The 19,490-nt window shown below is 53.6% G+C and overlaps 1 protein-coding gene across 1 annotated transcript in view; it reads left to right on the forward strand.

The window, feature by feature from the left end:
- LOC103345127 (ATP-binding cassette sub-family A member 13) overlaps nucleotides 1-19,490 on the forward strand; it is a 347,717-nt gene that overhangs the window by 237,916 nt on the left and 90,311 nt on the right. Inside the window, exons 41-44 of the mRNA XM_070059456.1 lie at nucleotides 5,243-5,297; nucleotides 6,505-6,682; nucleotides 8,880-8,995; nucleotides 14,659-14,815. Of these exons, the coding sequence (XP_069915557.1) occupies nucleotides 5,243-5,297; nucleotides 6,505-6,682; nucleotides 8,880-8,995; nucleotides 14,659-14,815 (506 nt within the window). The remainder of the gene's footprint in view (nucleotides 1-5,242; nucleotides 5,298-6,504; nucleotides 6,683-8,879; nucleotides 8,996-14,658; nucleotides 14,816-19,490) is intronic.

Raw genomic sequence — 19,490 nt, forward strand, 5'->3', positions numbered from 1 at the left:
TCAGGGTGGGAGGACTCTCCCTGCGTCAGCAGCGGCTTCCTCTGTTCCGGTTTGGGCTTCTGGAACACGGGGTGTGTCCAAGCTCCCAGCCTCCTGGGGTTCCTTTTCGCTGCAAGAATCTACCGCTCTCCAGTGCTGCCAGCTGACTCGCGAAGGTGAGCAAGCGCCCCATAGTCGTGTGCTTAGCAGGGCTTTCAGCACCAGCTTAGCGCCTGGGGAAATGTCTCAGGGGAACCGGGCTAGGGTATGGCTTGCTGGGAACTGCCAACCACAGGGCAGCCAGTCACTCCACTGGGAGGCAGGAGACCAGGTGCACACTCACCTCCTGGATGAACGCCCCCCAAAAGGACACGAATCCAGGAAATGCGCTACAAAGTGACAGGTGATGAATTCATAGCAGGAGGGAGGGTGCAGCAAGCAGATGTTGGAGCACCGCCTTGAATCTTCAGCAATGACTCAGCGAATCAGTGTGAGAAAAGACATTTAGGCAACTTGGTCAAAAATAGATCCACCCCTGGGAGTTGAAAATCTTGTAGCTGGATCTCTACAGAGATGCTTGCAGATCTGTGCAGCGGAGTGAGCAGGGCAGAGGCGCTTAGCCTGCAGCCCGTCTCCCTCCGGCGGAATGGAACGTTCTTTGGAACATCAGACGTGCGTGCCAAAGGGAAATGCATGAAATGCTGGTATAAAATGGATTGTGGGGGCCGGCGCTGTGGCGGAGCAGGTAAAGCCACCGCCTGTAGTGCTGGCATCCCATGTGGGCACTGGTTCAAGAACCACCTGCTCCACTTCTGCTCCAGCTCTGATCCAGCTCTCTGCTATGACCTGGGAGAGCAGTAGAAGATGGCCCACGTCCTTGGGCCCCTGCACCCGCATGGGAGACCCAGAAGAAGCTCCTGGCTTCAGATGAGTACAGCTCTGGCCATTGCTGCCAACTGGGGAGTGAACCAGCAGATGGAAGACCTCTCTCTCCCTCCCTCCCTCCCTCTCTGCCTCTCCTTCTCTCTGAGTAACTGACTTTCAAAGAAAGGAAGAAAGAAAGGAAAATGCACTGTGGCGTCCCAGCCCGGAGCTTGGGTCCCAGCACGCTGCTGCTGTCAGTCTCAGGATGTTTCTTCAAATACCTGTGCTCCAGGTGCCTCTCCTGTAAACGTGTGTGATGGTAGCGAAGACCAAGTCGCTCTGGGGCTGAGAATTCATACAAACTGCCCGAGGCTCTGGCTGGTGGGCGGCAATGACAATGGGTGGTGGTTGTTGTTGGAGGCTTCACCCCACAGTGTGAGCTGGGCAGTGGATCCAGGGCCAGTAACATCACAGTCCTCCGATGCCCACGTCTTATGTATAAAAAGCAGCATTTATGTAGAACCCACACTATCCTCCCATCCCACGATTACATGTGTGATACCATGTCATGCTGTGGAAATAGTTGTTATATCATTCATGGAGTGATAGCAAGAAACAATCTGTGTGTTCAGGGCAGGTGCAGTTTTTTCCCACATAATTGAAGATTAATGGAATCTGCAGACGAGAGGCCTCTGCTCACGGTGTGTGAGGACTCAGGGTCTGAACCTCCTGTGCCCCCCGTGCCCCCCTCCCCGGGGCACCCCTGCGGGTTCAGTCCGGTGTGTGCTCAGGGCACGTGAGATCCGCTCTTTCGAATTCCAGTTACGTCATCGCCAACTCCAGTCGCTCTGCTGCACAGTCCCCAGAACTGAGTCATCTTGCACTTGACAGTGCATCTCCCTTCCCCCACCCTGACCCCCAGTAACCACGGTTCTACTTTGTTCTTATGCATTTAATTGTGGAAATTCCACCTGTAGGTGAGGTCGTGCAAGGCTTCTCCATCTGTGTCTGGTTTATTTCACTTAGCATGATACCCTCCAGGTCCGTCCATGTTGTCACAAGTGGTGGGATTTCCTGTTTTTTTTTTTTTTTTTTTTTTTTTTTTTTTTTAAGATTCATTTTATTATTTGAAAGGCAGCTAGAGACAGATCTTCCATCTACTGGTTCACTCCCCAAATGACCACAACAGCTGAGGCCGGGCCAGGCCAAAGCCAGGGGCGTTACTTGGGTATCCCACATGGGTGCAGGGCCATCTTCTGCTGCTTTCCCAGGCACCTTAGCAGGGAGCTGGATTAGAAGTGGTGCAACTGAGACTCAAACCAGCACCCATATGAGAAGCCTGCATTGCAGGTGGCAACTTAACCCGTTATTGTTACAACACTGGCCCTGGGATTTCCTTCTTTGTTAAGGCTGAAGAGAACTTCACTGTGTGTGTGTGTGTGTGTGTAACTGTCCACATCACACTTTCTCCATCCATCCATCCATTCAGGGACACTTAGGTTGTTCCCACACTGGTTAGTTTGAATAATTCTTTGCTGGAATGATAGTGCAGATACATAGGAGTGAAATCAAGACACCGATTTCCTTTTGTTGTAAAAAAATTGATTTTCATCTGCTTGAAAGGCAGAGTGTGAGTGAGAATGAGAGTGAGTAAGAGAGAGAGAGATCCTATATTTGTTGGTTCACTTCCCAAATGACTGCAGCAGCCAGGGCTGGACCAAGCCAAAGCCAGGAGCCTGGAGCTCCATCCAGGTCTACCACATGGATGGCAGGGCCCAAGCACTTTCGCCATCATCTGCTACTTCTCAGCATGCATTGTCAGGAAGCTGGATTGGGAACAGAACAGCCGGGATTCAAACTGGCACTCTGAGGTGGGACACAGGCTTTCAAGTGGCAGCTTAACCCACTGTGTCACAATGCCTGGCCTCATTTCCTCTGGATTATGTACCCAGAATTGGGATTTCTGGATCGTACAGTTCTTTAAGGTAACTCCAGACTGATTTTTTTATAAATGGTATTAATTTACATTCCAGCCAACTGTGTACACCGGGCGAAGGATGTGATCATTAGCTTGATTGTGTTAATCACTTCACAATGTGTATATATAGCAAGACGTCACATTTTATGCCATGGACCCAGTTTTTGTTTGTTGCTCAATAAAGCTGGGAACCAAACCAAGCACAGTCAACAATTAAAAGAAGATTTAGAACTCATCATCAAGCAGACATGTGCGGGCGTCGGTGTTGGGTGTGGACAAGGACGTATCGGGAGGCAGTGGAGTGTGCCTGCTGCTGCTGTTCAGGGAAAGAGATGGTGGGAGAGGAGGATCCTGGGAGAGGTCTGGGCTCATGGCCAAGGGCATCTGTGTCTAGGTAGAGCACAGGGCCTCTGTACGTTTCCCTCTCCTTCTTGACGTGCTCCTGGCTGGGGTTGGAGTGATGGTGCCAGGGGGAGGCCAGCCCCTCCCCTCCCTGGAGGTTGAGCTGATGCTGTGTTCCCTCTTCTAGTCATGTGCTTTGCTGTGTTCTTGGAACCTGCCTGCTTGGACCACCTGTTCTCTCCAACCCCCAGCAGATCCATTTCCTCTGAAACATGACGATTCTTCAGCTGTGTGAGGATATTTTCATACCCCCCTTTCTTCAGATGTGTATTTATGAGCTTAACAACTTTCTGATATTCTCTGGGGTTCATAAAATAATATGCAGCTAACTACATTTTCCCGGATTCTCCCCTATCTAGAATGTTCTCACGTATGTGCTGAGTCTGGGATAGCAGTCATGCGAATGTGTCTACCATCTCTAGCACCCGCTGCCTGACTCTCCTCAGCCGAATCTCATGTTTGGAAGCACCATTTAGTGTCATCTGGCGTTTGTGCAGCCAGCTGTTAACCAGTCTTGGGCGGCTCATCCAGGCAGTGCTGTCCCTGGGAAGGGTGGTGACTGGCAGACACTGTAAAGAATGAGACTAGAAGTCAATCCAGTGAGAGACAGAGCTAGGAGAGAGACTGGTGGGTGTTTTGGTGGAGAGAGGTCAGGTATCAGAACCACAGAGTTCAGCAAGTGCTGAGTGTGTACGTCAAGTCCCGGTCTAGGACAGGCATCCGTCCGGCATTAGACACACGCTGGGAACCAGGAACAGGACACCCAGACAACATTAATTTATGGTCAAGTCAGTAATCTTGGAAAACTGTATCGGGAACTTGAACAAATAGCTCCCACTGACCTTTCTTCAGAGAGCTGTGAGAGAAGAGCGAGGGAAGCTGGCGTCGCTGGAGAGGGGGGTGGGGCGCTGGGCGCTCAGCTCCACGGCACCTGCAGGCTGGAGAGGGGGTGGGGCGCTGGGCGCTCAGCTCCACGGCACCTGCAGGCTGGAGAGGGGGTGGGGCGCTGTGCGCTCAGATCACGGCACCTGCAGGCTGGAGAGGGGGTGGGGCGCTGTGCGCTCAGATCACGGCACCTGCAGGCTGGAGAGGGGGTGGGGCGCTGTGCACTCAGATCCACGGCACCTGCAGGCAGCACCGTGGGATCGAGGGCACTGTGGTCTGTCCCAGCCGCAATGTGCTTTCTCCGTCTCTGCTTGTGCCTGTGGAGGTACTCTCATTCGGGCATGGGAACGACAGACGATAGGACACATTAAAAGTGAGCCAAAAGCAGAAGGCGAGTCCAGGGGCAGGCATGGAGCCGGACGCTGTGCTGCGCAACGTTTGAGCCAACCAGAGTCAGGGAGGCTGCCGACTCCCACAGTTCAGTGTCTTGAAGATGAAGCACCGATCGTTTGCCCGGAGTTAGCTCTTCTTCATGCAGCACTGACTGGACGTGGCTGGGGAAGGATATCGCTCTGCGACACCATGAACAGACTTGATAATGAAAGTCTTTACATTGCTGACTTGATGGCAGTTTCCCCACGTTGGCTGCTGGCATCACTCTGATGCTCCAGCCTGGGAAAGCAAGCAACTCCAGAACCAAAACTTCCCAAGGACAAGGTCAGCTTTTCTCAGAACTGGCTTCCTCTAGACGCGAATTTCTGCACACTGATCTCGTGTATACCCAGTAATCTCCTCTGTGTGTTGTTGTTTAGCCTGGGTTGGATTCTGCACTATACAATGTGAGTAGCGCATTGCTTGGTGCACTGGGGTCCTTGTGAGGATCATTCAGGGAAGCGTGGTAGCAGGTGTGCTCGGTGCCCGTCATGGAGTCCGTGGGCGATGCCTGCCACTGATGCTGGACAGCAGCAGCCCAGGAACCCAGCACGCAGCAGCTGCACCACAAGGCGGACTGGGCCTGGGCACGGCAGACGGGACGTGCTCTGTGTGCTCCAGGGGTCTGCACGCCTGGGGCTGAGCTGAGATTCCCCGTGCGGGAGGGGGCCTGAGACTCACTGTTCAATTTATCTCTCCCAGGAATAACGCTCTATAGCCACCCGTACGGAGGCGCCTTGCTGAACGAGGACAAGATGTGAGTGGGAGGAGTGTGGGAGGGGCCCTAGCTGTGGGAGGAAATGCATGGGTAACTTAGGGGTGGTTCCCGAAGGTGGTCCCCGTTGTCATCTCCCTGAGCGGTGCTGCAGCACTAGTGTACGGGCGCTGCTTTGGTGATGGGGGCGGGGGGGGGTGCAGTCGCTGAGGTTGCGATGAATGGCTATACCACACAGCTGCGTTTCCAAGCAGTGGCTGCTCAAGGGGCTGCCCGCTCCAGAACAATCAGCCTGGCTTCGTGGTAAACACTCATGCCTCCTGTGCATTTCTCCTGCAAGACTTCCCCGCCCATCCGGGTGCAGTCCAGGTGCTGACTTTGGGTACCAACCTCCGTGTCAGTTCTTCCCGACATGGTAAAGGGTGCAGGGCCACCCTGCCTGTCTTTTCCCTCCCCGTCTCCCTTCTCTGTTATATGGAGGACAGACGTTTTATTGCAAATTGGTAGTGGAAGAACACATGGTTCATGCCCTGCCTATGGCCTGCCCGGTGGAGTGGGAGCAAGCAAAGCTGCTTCGTGGGCCTTCTCTCCCCACGTCGCTCCCGTGGCAGGAGGTGCGGGCTGCACTCTGACCTCCAGGGGCCTACCTTTGCCAACCCACCTTTGCACCTGCCTGGAAAGGACAGTGCCATCTGTCGTAGAATGTGACATGGGAAAGAAGGTGTGGCCTGGCAGATGGTTTGCTGCGGGAGGGAGCAGAGCAAAGAGCAGGGGAGAAGGAATTCAACAGAGCTCCAGGCGGCAGAATCTCCCAGCAGGTGTCCAGAGGCTGTTACTGCAGTGACGCGCGATCACTTACAAACCCTCCCGGTAGTTCAGGTCACTAGAGTCACAGATGGCCATGGAAGGAAGGAGCTGCCCCACCAGGGATGAGCAACGCAGTCCCAGTGTGGGCAAAGGGCCTGGGTGACCGTGGAGGACTCTGGGAGTCAGGGCCAGTGGATGGGGGGGCAGACTCCGAGACTCCCCTCCGTCTTGTGATCCTCAGTTATGTCTTCTGGAAACAATCCAGGTCTCAAAAGGAGGCTGAGGGATTCCGTGAGGGGTGCTTGCCCTCAGCCCGCACGCCTGGCTGCTCACAAGCTTCAGTCGACGCTTCCGTGGTCACCACGCGCCCTGAGGGCAATGGGGGCAGGTTTAGGCGCGTCTGCCGCCTGGCATCTGCTGAGCTCTTCTGCTTCGCCCACAGCCTGGAGAGCATCCGTCAGTGCGGTGTTGCCCTGTGCATCGTGCTCGGCTTCTCCATCCTGTCTGCGTCCATCGGGAGCTCTGTGGTGAGGGACAGAGTGACCGGAGCCAAGAGGTTGCAGCACATAAGTGGCCTTGGCTACAGGACGTACTGGTTCACTAACTTCCTGTATGACATGGTAGGATTCCGGGACCCCACCCTGTGTGCCTCTGCGCCCTTATCTGTTTAAGGGGGGGTTGGGAGGGGGCCTTTTCCTGGCAGTGTGTTGGTCCAGGTTAAGTCATTATAGCTGACCACCTGCAGCCATCCAGAACTGCTTCCTAAGGGGCAGCTGACCAGCCCGGAGGGCTAGAAACCTGCAAGGGAAGGGACGTGCCCAGATGCTAAGTGTTGTGTGGGGAGATGAGTGAACGGTCACCTTTAACGTGCTCTCTGCAGAGGGAGGAGGGGAGGGTAGTTAGAAGGATTCGTCACTCCCATGCCTGCAACCTCCTGCCGTGAGGTCTGTGGCCCGTTCCCTAGCAGGAGGCCTGCAGTGGGTGCCAGCGCCTTCCTAGGATTCAGGTCCCACTGCAGGACGTGACAGACGCACCGTCAACATGTTTCCTCCAGTTCCACACGTTTGCTGTAAGAATTGTGCTGCTCAGTGGTCAGCGCCCGCTTCTGTTGTTAGGCTGTGCAGGGGAGAAGTCAGGTTTTACCCTCAGGCACGTGATTTGTCCTGCGACACGGAAAACCTAACTTCACAGCAGGCAGAAGCGGCCCAAGGTTTGCGAGCACCTGCTGTGTGACTCAGTGCAGAAGCCAGCATGTGAGCCTGTTCCCCCCAGCAATTCTGTTCCTGAGCCGGTCAGTTTCCTTTTAACCGTGTTCCCCGGATGTTAGTCACGTTCCCTGGATTTTTTTTCCCTGAAAGTGCAGTTTGTTTGGGTCACCCGAACCTTTCAGGAATTTGTTTAGTTGAATTGTGTTCCCCAACCCTGCCTGCTGGCAGTGGTCACTTGGGGCTCTCAGTGGCAGGGAGGACGTGGAGACCGCCCCTTCCAGGCCCTGGTCAGAGGGTCTGCACGAAACACGGAGATCGGACCTTCCTCAGCACCCAGGGTGATTCCTGACTCCAAGCCACAACGGGGAAGTGCTGGCCCCCGTCCCCTCTGTACCGGGGACTCCTGCAGGCAGGAGAGGGGAGGACACTCCCCAGGTGTGTGTCCCCTGGGTGATAAAGTCCCATTCCCGTCCATGGCTGCTGGCCACTGGCCGCTGCACTCTCATGGTCACGTTGGGGCCCGTATAGAAGAGGCCCGAGAGCTCTGGAGCCTCCGTCGTGTGAGGACAGGAGGCGGCGCTGCCCGTGACGGGGAAGCAGCCCTCCGCAGACCCCGAATCTGCTGGAGCCCGCATCGCGGGCCTCCCGCTCCGGAGCTGTGAGCGGTGCGTTCCTGAGCCTGGTGAGCGTCTGCCCTGTGGCATGCTGCTGTCGTCCAGTGGACAGAGGTGGATGGAGCCGGGGTGAGCAGAGGAGAGTGCCTCCTTCACAGGGCTTAGATCCTTTAAAGAAGAAGCAAAGAAAGTACTCAAATGCACAGGGTGCTGTCGGCTCACAGCTGCACGTGTTGAGAACGCAGGAGATAGTGGCTTTCAGTGGGGAGGCCCTGACGCCAAGAGCTGACCAGCGAGAAGGAGCTGCCCTGTGGGTGATGCCGAGGAGGGCCCTCTAGCCAGAGGAGGAGTTGCTGGCTGGGTCAGGTTTGCTGTGGGCCTGTGGGAGCACCTGGAGGGCAGGTTGGGCAGCGAGGGTCGGTCCCTGCCCACAAGTGGGGGTGTTACGTTTCGTGGGAGGTATCTGTGTCCCTTGGCCCTTCCTGAAGGAGATGGCTGAGGGTGACAATGCCAGTAGGCAGGCATTTCAGCATGTTTGCACAAACATGAGTTTACCTCAATATCCATGCCCATCTGGAAGTAGCTGGAGTTGCCAGCAGAGATGTGGCTGTTCACGGCCCTGAAGCGGACGTCTGAGATCAGGGCTGGGCATGGCTGGTTTCTCCTGGGCGAGCAGGCTGCACTGCCTTCTCCCCTGCGGTCGCCCCCTCTGTGTGCTTGTGGCTAATCCACTCATATGATGGGGTCACTGGTCATGCTGGAATAGGGGCCCCCCCAATGGCTGCGCTGAAATGTAATGAGCTTTTCCAACACAGTCCCATTCCACCTGGGCTTCGGGGTCACAGCTCGGCCAGTTAAGACCGGTTCTCCAGGACCAGGTCCACTGCTAGGCAACCTCCGTGGGCTCCACAGGAGCCCACCTGAAGTCAGGGTGAGTGGATCATGAATATGCGCACCTGATGTAACAGGCCCCGTTTTTCTCTTTCTCTTCTCAGCTCTTCTACTTGATTTCCGTCGGCCTGTGTGTAGCCATTATCATCCCCTTCCAGTTAACAGCTTTTACCTTCCGCGAGAACTTGGCGGCCACGGCCCTCCTGCTGGCGCTCTTCGGGTATGTGATGAGAGACGCTGCCGCAGAATTACGGTTTGTTTGCCGAAGGAGAAAACCCTCAGGATGGCTTTGAGCCTGCTGGCGGCTTCATGCTTTTCTCTCTCTCCAAGCAATTACGCTGCTTCTGCACAAGGCACCGAGCAAACAAGCCAGGGCCGGCGGCCGAGTGCCTGTGGAGGCAGGAAGGGTGCCGGGGCAGAGTGGGGACGGCACGGCCCCGTCTCAGGAAGGCCCTCGAGCGGGTTGACGAGGCGGTGCCGTCCGAGATGGGTTCTCTGTTATTCGCACTTTGGCTCAAGTGTGTAGTCCAGTGAGCTGCAGAATCGCGTTCGTGGAGATTCTGCCGTGAAGCTCTGTCCCGGGTATTTTCCCCTCTCCTGTGATGTGAGGGGCTGGAAAGGTTTCGTCTAACCGTTCTCACTTTTTCTCAGAGGAAAAACAACAAAAGCCGGAAACTAATTCCGCACACTGCACGTTTGTGCACGGCGACGAGGACCTTAGCTCGTGTCCCCAGCGCTGGGAACGTGTGTGCCATTTTAGATGCTACACCTGCATGTCCAACTACAGGCTGCGTATATAGAAGACAGTGGCTGAGGGCAGGGAAAACAATTAAAATGCTAATTTGTTGTAATTCAAGGCTGCCTTTGAAACAAAACATCCTGCTTTTATGTAATCCACAGACTCTAAGGAAAATGATCCTTACATAGGTTTTAGTTAAACTCGCGGCCTCTGAACAGCTATTAGCGGACAGAGTTTCACTTAACCAAGTGTGCGTCACCGTGGCTGGCTGGGTGGATGACTGTAGCGGGAAAGAGGAAGATTTCGGGAACCATGAGGTTGCCAGTCGTTAGCTCTGTGGCCCCGGGAATGTCAGCTTCTGTCTGGAGCCTCAGCTCCTTCCTGTAAAACTCCATTTCTGTTGCTTGAAGACTGAACCGAGCAGCTCCTGTCAGCATCGCAGGCCACCCAGGGTGAAGTCCCAGGCTGTTTAGCGGGATTAGTGCTCTTGGAGTTGTTTTACTCTTTAGAGGATGCTGGGTCTTCAGCTACAAAACTCGCTGGTGGTGACGTAAGTTTACGCGACTGGGAGGTTACAAGCCCAGGTATCTATTGGCGAGTCTGCCTCATTCTCAGAAAATAATCTGATTGGTTTGTTGACTCCACTGAATGGATCCTGTTACTACATGCCCTTAGAGCGTGAGAGAAATAGACCTTGTTATAAAATCAACTTTGAATTTAGGAGAGCAGAGTTCAAAAACTAAGGTGAAACTTAGACACAATGAAGTGGTTAGATTCTCTTACAAACCACGTTTTTAGAAATTGTGTTAATCTTGCCTTGGTTGTGAACCCCTTTACGAGTCTGAATTCAGCTAAGAATTCTCTCCACCTGCCTCACAGTGCTGTGCAAGCAGTCTCTGGAGAGGCACAGACCTGTTGTTGCAGAGGCGTGGGCCGGCAGGGGTTCCGCACTCCTGGTTAAGGGTTCTTAACTTGGAGGACTACGAGATGTCGGGAGCCAACTTGGACTGTGTCTGCGATCGCGCCGAGATGAGACTCACAGGGTGCTCCCCCTTCCCTGGAGTACAGCCCTGCACACGGCTCTGGAGCTCGGCCCTGCACGGGGAAGGACAGCAGGCAGCCAGCCACCTTGCCGGCTCAGGCTGGGGCCGGCCAAGCTGCTGGCCCTCTTGACCCCACAGGACCCGTAGGTCCCGGAGGCCCTGAAACAGTCCCGGCAGGCTGACACCAGGCCCTGAACTGTGGCTCAGTGGCCTGAGAGCTGAAGAAGGCAGGGGCAGGGTGGGTGAATACTTCCCCTAGGACACGGCAAAGCAAAAATACCCAGCGCTTTTTTTCTAGCAAGGGAAATTTGGTATCTGAGCTGTAAAGGTGCGGGATTAGCATTCAAAAGCGGAAGGTGGCATATAAAAATGACAAAAAAAAAAAAAAAGGTGTAGCTTACATAGCCATGGAGACGCTTCACCACGTCACGTATCTTGTGAGTGCTGATGTATTGATTATGTGTTTTGTGAATAAGAGAGGAGCTGGAAGGCACCAAACAGAACAGAAGCTGAGACTTTGAGACGCGTCTGGTGCGCATGTAGTGCCCACAGACTGAAGATAAGGCCGCAGAATCCTGTTTGGTGCCTTCGGAAATTCTCTCAGCTTGGGAAAGGGGCCAGCTGCCCCGATGATCCCAGAATGCTTGTGGATATGCGCTGATCTCCTGCAAATTAAAGGACACTAAAATGATCCTGCACTGCATTTTAATAAAACAGTGGAGATCATCAAAGGCCATCACCAAAACTATGTAAGTCAATTTAATCTTTTAAAAAACAAAAAGGCATAGAGGAACTAGAGTTGCTAATATGTTAATTTAAACCAACCATTTGAAAGGCAACTAGTGAAAATATAGTAAAAAAAAAAAAAAGAAAAGAAAAGAAAACATAACAAAAAAAACTAAAAACAAGGGTCTGGAATCATAGCTGGCTGAAAACCAGCCCGGAGACTCTTGGCTAAGGTCGCGATGGGACCTCTCAGTGCGAGGATTCAGAACAGTGCCTTTGTCTCTTAATTATGTCTTAAATAGTAGATTGGTGCACTGAGCTCTTTAAAGGACAGACCCAGAGCAGCCCCCTTGTGGAGTGAGCGGCTCACATGGAGCAGAGACTGGTCTCCGGGTGGTTACTGGTCCCTCAAGTGCAGACGGGGTGCCCAGGCCTGAGAGCCCCCTTGTGGAGTGGTGGCTCACACGGAGCAGAGACTGGTCTCCGGGTGGTTACTGGTCCCTCAAGTGCAGACGGGGTGCCCAGGCCTGAGAGCCCCCTTGTGGAGTGAGCGGCTCACACAGAACAGAGACTGGTGTCCGGGTGGATACTGTCCCCTCAAGTGCAGATGCGGTGCCCAGGCCTGAGAGCAGGGCAGCAGGGCCCCTGCGTTCTCCCATTGCAGACACTGGTCAAAGCAGGAGACGGCCTTGCTGTGCGCTGGCCCCACCTGCCTGGGAGGTCTGGGAGGCGCTGCCACCCTGGCTCCAGGGTCCCCCCCACCCCATGACAAAGTTGGACGGTGAGAGCTGGCTGGAGCCAGGCTCATACGGAGCAGACAAAGGCCTGGTGTTGTGACCCGGGGCGAGGCGTCCCACAGTGGCTACCTTCGGCTTCGCCTGGACTGAACAGGCTTGGCCAGGTGCTGTTCCAGAACAGAGCGTGAGCTGGTGGCATCCGCTGGCTCGGGGTCTCCCAGCGACGTGCCGCTGCCCAGGGCTGGGTCACAAGCTTCTGCCGCTGTGTGTGTCTCGGTACTCTGATTGCATTCTCGTCTCAGAGCAGCCCCCGGTGGAGTCCGCTCCGGGTTTCTGCCCCTAGGGACCCTGAGGGAGCGGGGAGGGGTGTGCTGCGAGTGCGGGCGGGCTCCACTCCTGTCCCCGCGCTGTGTTTTGGAGGTGCTGAGGTCGAAAGCATGGAGCGGCCCTGCCTCTCCTCTTCCGCGGTGATTTTGGTTCGATTTAATTCTGCTGCAGAACCACTGGCTGAAGCTGCCCGCCCTTCCTGCGCTCGGATAGTTTTCCTGTACTCACGTCCTGAGGGCCGGTTGCTGTTGAGTGAAGTCCTGGAAGCTGCGATGTTGTGTATAAAATTACTTTTATGGTCCAAGCAGAAGGCTGTGCCTCTGCACCTGCAAGGCACCCAGTATCGCAGGCTGCACGCTACCATAGCAACCATCTGGAGGCCCTAGCGCCTGTGCCGTGCTCGCAGAGTTTCAGGACCTTCAGGAGGTAACAGGTCGGGGCCCTGGAGTACTTCCGGTTCCGCGGGCAAGCCTGGAGGGTGCAGAGACCACGAGGGCCCCGTGTGTGTGGGCCTCCTGGGGACGGTGGGGATTGTGAGTCAGGGACTTTGCTGAGGTTCGGAGCTGTCACTCAAAGTGCCAGTTTCTTTAAAGTGACACACTTGAGGGTGATAGAGCTGAGGGTCTGCATGATGGAGGCTGGCTCTAGGATTGTGGGGGAAGAAGGAACAAAGCAGGGTTTTATTCTGAGGCATTTGGGCGGTGTCCTGGATGTCAGTGTCAGGGGGGCTGCAGAGCTGACTGCTGGGCGTGGCCCTTCCCGTGCCGGCTGTGGATGCCCGGCCGTGGGGTCTGCTGTGAGATCAGGATCGTGGCGCGGGCTTCTGGGTCGTGGGAGTCAGTGCTGAGGGTGCAGGGGGCCACTTGATGGCCACTGCAGGGGGCTCTGGGGGGAGGGGTGTCCACTGCAAGTTTCCTGCCTGATTTTGATGCAGGCAGCTTCCCAGACTCTGCTGTCCTCTAACCCTCTCAGTAACCACCAGGTGTTGCTCCTGACTCACCCAGGAGCGCCCCCTTGTGGGAGACAGGGGAGGTCAATCATGTGCACGCCACACCCCATGCTGCTGCTCCTCTGCCAGGGGGCTTCCAAATGCCTCCGGAAAATGGAATTTAAGGCTTTTGTTGTTGTTGTTGTTGGTTCAAACAATACATAACACATAGAAAATGCATATTATGCAACAACCATACATGGATTTCAAAAAAATGCACCAAAAATAACATCATACCTTTTTTAAAAAGATTTATTTTATTTATTTGAAAGAGTTACAGAGGGAGAGGGAGAGGGAGAGGGAGAGGGAGAGGGAGAGGGAGAGGGAGAGGGAGAGGGAGAGGGAGAGGGAGAGGGAGAGGGAGAGGGAGAGGGAGAGGGAGGTCTTCCATCTGCTGGTACACTCTCTAAATGGCCGCAATGGCAATATCTGGGCCAAACTGAAGCTGGGATCCAGGAGCTTCCTCTGGGTCTCCCATGTGGGTGCAGGGGCCCAAGGACCTGAGCCATCCTCCACTGCCTTCATAGGTGCATTAGCAGGGAGCTGGATCAGAAATGGAGCAGCCGGGACTTGAACTGGCCCCCATACGGATGCTGGCACTGCAGGCAGGGCTTCAGCCTGCCCCCCACAGCACCAGCCAACTCATACCTCTTTTAAAAAAGGAATGTATTTAATGCTAGAATCTCAGGGTCACAGTAAATTGCATGCTGACTGCTACAACACAATTCTCATTAATTCTCATATTAACACGATGTGATGCAGTAATACAAAGAGAACAAACTCAATGTAGTTCCTCTCTTCAATCCCCAAAATAGAATCTTCCCGTCCTCCCTCCTGTCGGTCTCCCCCTCCTCCTTGCTCCTTTTTGATTTTTGAGATGCCTTGTTTTTAACTTACATTATAGTCAGAGGCTTAATACTGCACTAAATAAATAGTAAAAAGCAAAAATATGTAGTTCAGTGGGAATATGGGCAAGGACTATAAACAGCAATCTGGTAAAGACGTCCGTGTCACCTGTATGCAGTCGCTTGTTAAATGATCACAGGTCACCAGCACTAAAGCGGTACATTTCTGCTAACAGCTGGTTTGACAGACATAAAGCAAACTTTGAAAAACCATATTTTCTGCAGTCCACGAACCTTGTATCCTGTGGAAGCCCTGAGGAGAGTGAGGGAAGCACTTCCGCTGCAGCACCGGGGGATGTGCTGAGTCAGGTGTGCCTCTGGCCGCTCAGTGGGAAGCCGGCAGGCCACAGGATCACACCCGTAATCCGGTCGGTGCGCAGGTCGGTGCCGCAGCGTGGATGTCTTGCCTGCTTTTCAGATACGCAACGCTCCCGTGGATGTACCTGACGTCCGGCCTCTTCTCCAGCGCGGACGTGGCTCTCATCTCCTACATCTCGCTGAATTTCATCTTTGGCCTGTGCACCATGCTCATGACCACCGTGCCCCGGCTCCTGGCCATCGTGTCCAAAGCCCAGGTTGGTCCAAGGTCCCAAGTCTTCCCCACCCCCGCCAATGAACGATTGAGAGCAGAGTGTGGATGCCTGATTGTTTTGTCGCTTTTCCAACTGGTATCCGACACCATCTGCCGTCTGCAAGCTGTGGAGAGAGAAACTGACCCTAATGAACAGCACCACATCTGTCATCGTAAGAGCCACGTCCCAGCTGAGCCACCGTCGGCACAAATGGAGCTCAGTTTCCCCCGCTCCCCTGGTGAGGGGAGAGTGTGAGGGTGTTGGCTACATACACCCCCCCCCACACACACACACCCACACCCCCACACACCCACACCCACCCCCGCCAGCTCCTCACGCAGTTTGCTGATGATCCGCTGGAGCCGGTTTTGTTTTGCTGTTGTCTGAGTGTTGGAGAAACGTCAGGGCACTTTTCAATCGTTGGAGCAAACGTGGGACCTGTGGGACCCGTGGTTGGGAGCAATCCTCCTGGGAGGGAGGCGCCTCTCTGCAGTAGACCGCTCCTGTCTGCCGGTCACTCTGGGGTCTCTGCTCCAGCTGCTGACCGACCCTGTGAGTCTGCTGCTGTGTCCCTTCCTCTCTGTCTCCTCCCCAGAGAGGCTGACCTCAGCAGGTTGTGGCCTCTGCATTAACCCGTCTTTCAGCCCCTGGTCTCGCTGCACCACCTGCAGGAAGGGACTCCAGCCTTCGCGCCCTCCTCCGCCCCTGGATTTCAGCCCTTCCTGTTCTCCGCTCTGACGACTCTGTTCTCTTGGGGCTCCCTCTGGTTGCCGTGTGCTCTGCTTCCTGAGTAGCTCCAGGTGCCGCATTGACTCGTGGGCTGAGACCACCTGGGGAAAGTACAGATGTGGGTGCGGGACTGATGCACACAGCTGGACCTGTAGGGCACGACAGGCCTCCAAGGATGGCCAGGCGGATCTCTGCTTGTCCTCGTGCCGCATGTCTGTACAGAGGCACCCACGTGTCTAAGCGTCCGTTACGCAGTCAGTGAAGGAAGCTGTCTATTCCAGTGGGTTTGCAGGTGTACTCCAGTCATGCGCCCGCCTCTGGATAGAAGGGCTGAAGAGCAGTTAATTGGCGTTGGCTTGAGGAGAGTGTGAAAGCAGCAGAGGCAGCGCGTGACTTCCTCCCTCCCTGGCAGGTCTTCAGGATGACCCAGCCGCGGCTGTCACGTGTGAGCTATGCGGAGAGGGAGATGGGACGCAAGGTGGAGGGTCCCTGTGTGAGGAGCTCAGATGCAGAGGGCTGCTCTAGGGGGTGGGCTTGCAGGGGAGGGGTCAGCTCCAAAGGGAGAGCAGCCAGGAGCCTTCCCACCCACACAATGCCAAGAGTGCGGCGTGGAAAGGCCTGGTGACCTCAGTCGCGGGCAGCCCTGCTCCCTGGACAGACACCGGCAATGCGCTGTTAGCAGAAACGTCGATCGGAGTCACCTGGGAGAAACAGTAAAAGACGTTTCAGTAGTTTGGCAAAATCTTTCTTTTCCTTTGTTCTTTGATATTCTTTGCAAAAGAATATTGACACTGCTAAAATATTCATTTTACATTATTTCAAGTAGTCGTTGGTAAGTTATGCCGCGGTAAGCCCTTCAGGAATTAATGAAGCCAGGAAGGCAACTGGGCTCCCGGCCACCCCTGTGTTACCATTGCACATGCAAACTGCAGTGTGGGTGCCCCGCTTGCTGCTGCCAGCCGCCGTGTGTGAGGTGGCCAATTCTAGCATTGGATGTCGATCTCCACAAATCCATGGTTTGTTCTGTAAATTTGTGCAGCTCCCTGCCCTCATTGTGTGAACTCTTCACCTCAGCACCCATGCATGGCAAGCACTTTTGTTCATAGTTTTATAAAGACCATCGTGAGTTTCTGGAAATCAGATAGGAGCATTTTAAAAATTTTGAAATCTAGGCATATAAGACGTCTTCATGGACAATGTATATGATGAAAAGGCTATGCAAAAATATTTTTTAAAACTTTTGAAGATTTATTTATTTGAAAGGCGGAGTGGCAGAGAGAAGAGACAGAGATCAATCTTCCATCCACTGACTGGTTCACTTCCTAAATGGCCACAACAGCCAGGGCTGGGCCAGGACAAAGCCAGGAGCCAGGAGCTCCACCTGGGTCTCCTATGCGGATGGCAGGGGCCCAGGTACCCGGACCATCGTCTGCTGACTTCCCAGGCACGCTAGCAGGGACCTGGACTGGAAGCAGAGCAGCTGGGCTCAAACTACTGCTCTGATATGACTGCCAGTGATGCGGCTGTGGCTTAGCCTGCTGTGCCCCCACCCTGACTCGGCCCCCCAATTTTTATTTCAAAATAAATAACTTTTAATTCCATGAACCTTTGAACTACTTTGTATAAATAAAGTTGTCATTATTAATATGTCATTTCCCTAGTTATTAGTTTGAGTTAAAAATACAATATTCTGCTATTTCTGTTATCACCAATAATAGGAAATTCTTTAATTTGATAGATTACTTGATCCAGGGACATATCTTACAAAGAGTGGGGTAAATAAACCCCTTAAGGATTGGTTGGTATTTATAACTAGTGGCAGGTAGTCAAGTAAATCTATGGGGAAATTAAATGGAGTTTTGTACTTTATTGTCTATGTGCAAAGCCAATAAAGCACAATAGGACAATAAATGCCCTTAAAAGTGGTTATTGAATTCCTGCTGCCCCAAACCACATTATTCAAAACTGCATTTAACCCGGTCAAAAGTTTGCAGCATAGGAAAATCTGCACATCAGTATGAATATGATTGACAGCCCTGTCAGTTTATTCTCTGATGCTATGACGTGCATTGTTGTGCATTGTGTGTACACACTGTGAAGATTTGGTGCCTTAAAAGTTAGGTCAGTTGCTGAGCTGACATAAGAAAGAAAGATTATAAAGTGTGGACTGATTCCTCGTACTTCCATAGCCTTGCTGGTTTAGCCATTGCCATTCACGTGGCCATTCTGGGTGGAATACTCTAAAGCAGCCACACGAAGCCTGGTGTTCAGCTCACGTGTCAGCGTTGTGTCGAAACGCCTCCAGCCTGTGCTCCTTGGTGGAAAGGTCTCCTTCTGGGGACCGGACGGTGGTGGATCAATCCTGTCCCCGCCGCGGTGTGACTGCACGCCTGTCAGCCCCTGGGACTGCGTTTCCTCAGTGGTCACTGAGTGAGTCCCTGGCACCTGTGCACTTCCGGGTGGGATGGACTGTGATGACGCGCAGTGCAGCTGGAAGCACGCAATAGCCTGCACAAAGCATTTAGTGGACACATGATTGCACTGTAATAATTTTAATCTCATTAGACAATAAAATTAATGCCTACCAGATGGTACAGACAGTAAAACTTAGGGTAGATGTTGATTTTTTAGAACATTCAATTAAGCTATATTCAAACACACACGCCACCCTACATTTTTTATTTTCTCTGGAATTCTGTCCTAGCTGTTCTGTTCCTATCATCTCCTTATTCATGCTTGTTCTTGGAACACTGCCTAATTCTGTGTTTAATAACAACAACTACATATATTTTATGCTTACTGTATGTTAAGAATAAAGTTCGCAGAACCAACGGCAAAGGAAGACCTTTCTCTCTGTCTCTCTCTCTCACTGTCCACTCTGCCTGTCAAAAAAGTAAAAAATAAAAATAAAAAAAATGTTCACAGCCACAGATTCTAGAATTACTCCAAACACTCACTCTGCCTTGTAACTGATGCTACCTGCATGTCTTCGCTTAGGCTGTTATAGCAAAATCCAGAGACTGGGTGACGTAAACCATAGCATTTACTTCTCACAGGTCCGCAGGCTGCTGTCGCTCCCCCTCTTCGTGGAGGAACGACACTAAACCCTGCCTAGGCTTCATATCCGAGTCACGGCACCATTATGTCGCTCCCCGTCTTCATGGAGGAACGACACTAAACCCTGCACTGTTCTTTTGTCTGCTCGGCCCTCCCCGGGTTTGCTGCTGGTTCTTCCCGGGTTGGCTACCGTCCCTTCCACCTCTGTGGAAGGGCGGTTCCCCCTGCCACTTTCCCCACTTCCGCGGGGGAGCGGCACACCGCCGGCCGGCTCTCTCGGGGGCTGCACAGGTGTTCCTCTTAGATGTTCCTGGTGCATGTTGTCTCTCTCCTCCTTTATAGTCCTCTTCCACCAATCCCAACTCTGCTACCCACACGCCGAGTACGCTGCTCTCCTCCAATCAGGAGCAGGTCCTACAGTTTATTGGTTGAACTGGAGGCAGCTATGTAGAAGCTGTTTCCTCCTCTCCCAGAGCCATATTGTGGGAGAGCAGATGCGTAGAATAAGTCTTAATTCCAGTAACTTAGTCTAGTCCGAGTTGCTCCCAGTTGCTCCCCACAGGCTGCAAGTTCAGGGTCCAGGTGACTTCAGTTTAGTTCTTGATGAGAGCCCTGTTAGTGGCCTGCAGGTGCTGGCTTCTCACTGTGTCCTCACACAGAGGGGAGAGCCCTCTGGTGTCTTCCTCTTTTTGTAAGGGCACTGATTCCACCCTAGGATCCCCACCCTCATAACCTATGTTCACCAACTACCTCCTTCTCAGCGGGGTTTAGGCTTCCTGCAGCCCACAGCATCATACCATTTGGTCACCCAAGTGCATGTCTCTGCATTCAAAATGCATTAATGCCCTACCAACAGCCCCCAAGACTCAGCTAATCCCAGCACCAACTCTAA

This window comes from Oryctolagus cuniculus, chromosome 16 (genome assembly GCF_964237555.1).
Source record: "Oryctolagus cuniculus chromosome 16, mOryCun1.1, whole genome shotgun sequence".
In the NCBI taxonomy this organism is placed as follows: Eukaryota; Metazoa; Chordata; class Mammalia; order Lagomorpha; family Leporidae; genus Oryctolagus; species Oryctolagus cuniculus.